Source organism: Dendrobates tinctorius, unplaced genomic scaffold (genome assembly GCF_039654945.1).
Source record: "Dendrobates tinctorius isolate UK_male_01 unplaced genomic scaffold, ASM3965494v1 ptg000108l, whole genome shotgun sequence".
In the NCBI taxonomy this organism is placed as follows: domain Eukaryota; kingdom Metazoa; phylum Chordata; class Amphibia; order Anura; family Dendrobatidae; genus Dendrobates; species Dendrobates tinctorius.
Window position 1 is genome coordinate 11,360,001 of NW_027361776.1, and position 5,294 is coordinate 11,365,294.

General features: G+C 44.1%; 1 protein-coding gene across 1 annotated transcript in view; it reads left to right on the forward strand.

Annotated features, from left to right (window-relative positions):
• Positions 1-4,010, forward strand: part of LOC141100803 (uncharacterized) — a 5,251-nt gene extending 1,241 nt beyond the window's left edge. Inside the window, exons 1-2 of the mRNA XM_073589481.1 lie at positions 1-609; positions 3,036-4,010. The exon at positions 1-609 is cut by the window's left edge and continues 1,241 nt beyond it. Of these exons, the coding sequence (XP_073445582.1) occupies positions 1-609; positions 3,036-3,050 (624 nt within the window). The 3' untranslated portion in view covers positions 3,051-4,010. The remainder of the gene's footprint in view (positions 610-3,035) is intronic.
• The last annotated feature ends 1,284 nt before the right edge of the window (positions 4,011-5,294 follow it).

The following is a 5,294-nucleotide window of genomic DNA, read 5'->3' on the forward strand; positions in this document are numbered from 1 at the left end:
ACACTCAGGCGGTGCACCAATTTGGAGCTACACTGTGTTACCCTCACTGAATACCTTAAAGTTCAGAGGATACCTAGAGGTTTACGGGTTCCCCTACGTCCCACCCTCTTCAGCGATTCAAGTGATTTCTGTTCTAAATTTGAACAAATAATTAACAAATGTTCCTTTGACCTTATGACCCTCACGTTAGAGCATCTACATCTAGGGATTGCAAAGTGCAAAGAGGAAATCTCTAACATAGAAACCCAGCTCTCATCTTCCATCAGCACTGAAGACTTCAATAATTTGAAGACCAAGATCAACGGTGTCATCGATCAACACCGACGAGACACCGAGACCAGAAAGAGGAATAAGTTTGCCCGTGACACAGAAGATTACGAACAGAATAGAGTCTACAAATGGCGAGAATCTTACAACTCCGGGAACTTCAATGCCTACTCCCATTACAGATCCACCACGGACATCTCGTCTTCGGGATCGGATCACGACAAACAGGCCTCATACAGTCGTTTTTTAGGCCAGAGACGCAGATCCATGAAAAGAAGAGGACCCGCAGGGGGGAGAGACCCACACAGAAACATGGACTCCGGTCGTATCACTCGCTCGCAGGTAATGACCCGTTGGTAATCAATATCTCTTCCAAAAGTTTAGGTATAGCAGAATACCGGGTTTTACAAAAAGGCCTTTCCTTCTGCCCAAGTTATAGGTACAATACCTTTAATCTTGACATGGACCTTCAGAGGTTCTATAGATCACTAAGGCTGAAATTACACTTCTCCAATGCTATTGGCACCAACAATAGTACTATACCACCACACCCTCTCTTGCTATCCTCAGATAGCCTAGGACTGAGGAATAAAAGCAACTTCAGACCTCCCACAGGCTCACATGCCCTAGAGACATTCATCTCTTTTATTGATAACACTTTCCAAAATCTGCGGGATGACATCCATAAAGGGCGTATGCATTTCCCATCCAACCTTACTGCACTTGATCAACAAGCTCTTAAAACCTTACAGGATGACAAAGACATTATTATCAAACCAGCAGATAAGGGGGGAGCCATTGTTGTCCTTGACAAAACAATGTATTTGGGTGAGGTTCATCGCCAATTGAGTGACACCTCGGTTTATCTACCACTTGAGAGGGATCCCACCAACGAAATAAAACACATTATTCAAACTACCTTATCTAAATATAATTTGAGCGGAGTCCTAGATAACAAAACTTGTGATTTTCTAACCAAAAGATTCCCCATTACACCGGTTTTTTATATACTGCCTAAAGTACATAAAAACTTAGATAACCCACCAGGAAGACCTATCGTGGCCTCTACGGAGTCAATTTTCTCTCCCATCTCCAAATATCTAGAGAAAATTCTTACACCTCTCATCAAACAGACACCCTCCTTTCTACTTGATACAGGGGCCTTTTTGGATGTTATCCGTACTCTGGACCATGTCCCCAAAGATGCCATTCTTGTCACTTTTGATGTAAAAGATCTATATACATCCATTCCCCACATACAGGGTATTCAGTCAGTGCGGAGACTTCTGGAACTATCCAAATTCCATCCTGAACAAACCAACCTATGCTGTGAATTATTGTCCATCATTTTAACCAGGAATTTTTTTCTTTTTGAAGACACATATTATTTGCAGACGAGGGGGACTGCGATGGGCTCGAACACCGCACCTCCGTATGCAAATTGCTACGTGGCCCATTTGGAGGATCACATCATATATCGTGACTGTCTCTTCCGCACTCATGCGTTAGTGTGGAAGAGATATATCGACGATATCTTCTGTATCTGGGGGGGATCACTAGATACACTACAATCCTTCTTCTCCATGTTACAAACAGCCTGGCCTGGACTGAGCTTCACCATGACCTATCACCTTGAACAAGTCAATTTCCTTGATACGGTAGTCATGAAGGATGATTCGGGACACCTATCCACTGACCTCTATAGGAAACCCACTGATCGCAACAGTTTGCTTCATTATGAAAGCTTCCATCCTACTAAAATGAAAAACGCGATCCCCAAGTCACAATTCAAAAGGGTTCAGAGGATTGTGTCTAACACAGGGGTTCAAAAAATACGCATGGATGAAATGCGCACAAAATTCCTTGAGAGGGGATATCCAACGAGTGTGTTAAATGATGTGGACCTTTCCCCCCCAAGGGAATCTAAGACCGCCAATCGCATTTCTTTCGTTCATGACTACCATCCCTTTGCTTATCGTATTCATTCCAGCATTAGACGTCATTGGCATCTTCTATCTACGGCTCACCCGAACGTAGAGGCATTTAGAGTACCCTTTTTACCGTGTTTTAGGAGACCACGGAATGTCCGTGACACTCTGATTAAAGCAGATATTGGCTCCCCTGGCCCTCTTAAAAAGCAACAACGTTTTCTATCAAATCCTAAATTCGGCACTTTCCCCTGCCTGCAATGCACACAATGTAATAACGTACAGAAAGGTAATTTCTTCTACCATCCCCATACCGGTAAAAAATTTAATATCCGTGAATATTACACCTGCGACAGCTCGTTTGTAGTATACATTATCAAATGTCCGTGTGGTTTACTCTATGTAGGGGAAACCACACAACACATCAGAGACCGCATATCCAAGCATAAGTCTACGATTAGGTGCAAGAATATGCTTCTCCCCATCCCATATCATTTCATCACTGCGGGCCACACCATTGCTCAATTAAAATTTCAAGTCATTGAGCAGGTTCACACCTCACGCAGAGGAGGCAACCGCATTAACATATTAAAAAGGAGAGAGGCTTATTGGATTCACGAACTCAATACCCTGACACCCAAGGGGTTAAATAAAGACTATGACTCACAGGCCTTCTTACAAGTATAATGTCTGATACCATCTGATATGTTTACCCCCTCCCCCCCCCCCTTTTTTTCCTCTACAATGTCATTACTGGGTTAATGCTATAAATAATGTACTCTTGAATGCCACTGTACATTGAATGTCATGGATACTAATCTAATTGTGTCTCATTTACAGAACCAACAACTGTGATTGTTTGAATCGTCACCCTCAAAGCACTGAATAGCCACTATCTTCACCACTGGCACCTATGATATCGGCGCTGCAGTAGTTAACTCAGGATAGCTCACTAATGTCCACCGCTCTGCCCTACAAGCCAGCCTGACAGGCAGCAGTACACTCCCAGTGCTCCCTGCTGACACGCCCCCTCCATGTCTCTCTCGGCGTCCAGAGCTTATGGTGACGTGTCTAATACACGCCCACTGACTTCCGGTGGCGCGCCCCCAACCAGGGCTCGTAATTCACAGGGTTATATAACCCTGCCACTCTCACACTTTGCAGCACTTGGGATTCGCGGTGGATACTGCGTCCACACTCCACAAACCACTACGGTAAGAGTTTTATGCCTCTTATAGACAGATTTTGTGACTTCATGTCACGTCACTGTAGTATTACTTTAGTGCTATTCTTTGCCTTCAGCAGTGGGACGGCTTCATGTGCCTCCTCACAGGATTGGTATGTAACTTAGGTAACACAAACCATCTCATCACTCACTAAGTTATATTGGCTATTATAGCACCTTTATCCTCTCCCAGGTCTATCTCACAAAGCCCAGTCACTAAGAATCTCACAGTACAATATATCGGTATGTGTGTTCTTTTCTTTTCTACGTTGATCTTGTTCTTCATGATTATTTATTACTCTCTGCCAATATCTATTATGTGCGAAAATGTGATTGATGTCTCAGCATTTTTTCAAAAGTATTTACCTAGAAAACCCATATATTGTTGTATATACTTTCTTTTTTATTGTATTATTTTCATTTATATTTCACAGTACATTGATGAAGGTCCTAGACCGAAACGTCTGTGTATGTATGTACTGTTGTATAATTAAAAATCACCTTTCTGCATCAGAAACCTTTGGTGTGTGCCAAGTTTATATATATTTAGTTTACGGATTGGGATCCTACTTGGGCACCACCCACAATTCTCAGGGTTGTGCCAACGGTTTTGTTCTTAAATACTTTTGGACACAACTGTATATAGGTTCTGGATCTATCGCCCAGCAGGAACCTATTACCTGCCTGACTCTGGTGATAAACCCTACTTAGGGAATGATAGTCAATCCCCACTACCACTAAAGACAGCTAGGATAGACAAAAAAGGGGAACACTTGTCTTGAGTAGACTCAGAGTTGCAACACAGATGTCCTCCAGCAACACCAAAGAGGAAAATAATTGACTGCTATAGCTCCAAGCCTCAACAGGGGGAAATGGAAATATCAATGGCAACTCCCAGTAGCAGGCTGGGAGTCTATAAACATCCAGGTCCAGGTGTATCAATTAGAGCTGGAGAAAGGTTGCCACTGGGTAAAAGAGTCAGAATCGTTAAGAGGGTGTCTGCAAGGCCAAATGCAGAGACCTTCTGCCGCTAGATGCAGTGCGACTGTCTGCAGCCTCTGACAAACCCATCACACAATAGTGGAGATTCAGTTGCAGCATGCAGGAATTGCTTGGCAGAACACCACAAATTATTGGGCCTCCATATGGGATGTGTATGCCATTTTGTGCTGCTTTGAATATTCCACCAACATGGCCAACACTGATGACACCATCATTAACGCTGCTATCCCACTTCTATATCTGCTTGAAAAAACCCTTCCGACAATGATGGACTAGGCGATGGCACAGGAGGAGGAGGAGCAGGAGGACAAGGTAACATTCACATTTTTATCAGGCCTGTCAGCCATACATGGCTCAGGTGGTGGATTCCTGTACCATAGCACCTTGGTACACAAGACCTGACCAAGGGACAGTCTTGGAGGATGAGGAGGAAGAGGAGGACATTGATGAACTGTATTTCCAGCAGTGTAGCACTCCAAGATGCTCACAGGCATCACTTTAGTGTATCTGGGGGATAAAGAGGACCCAGACCACACTCCCCTCCCACCGATGACAGCTATTGTTTACTCTGGGAAGCCTGGCACATATGAGCCAATAGATGCTGCTGTGCATAAGTAACAACCACCAAGTTGCCCGTATTATTACCAGTTCTGATTAGTGGGTTGCCAACCTGCTGGATCCCTGCTAAAAGGACATCATACCATCCTTGGACCCGGATCACAAAATCCATGAATACAAGCACACGCTGGTAGGAAAACTAACCTGATGGCTTTCCACTTGACAGCGGGGGATCAGTGGAAGAAAAAGGCAGAGGCGGGGAGGTAGCCGCCAAAGCAGCTGGGGCACCACCAGCACCTCAGAAGGCAGGGTTA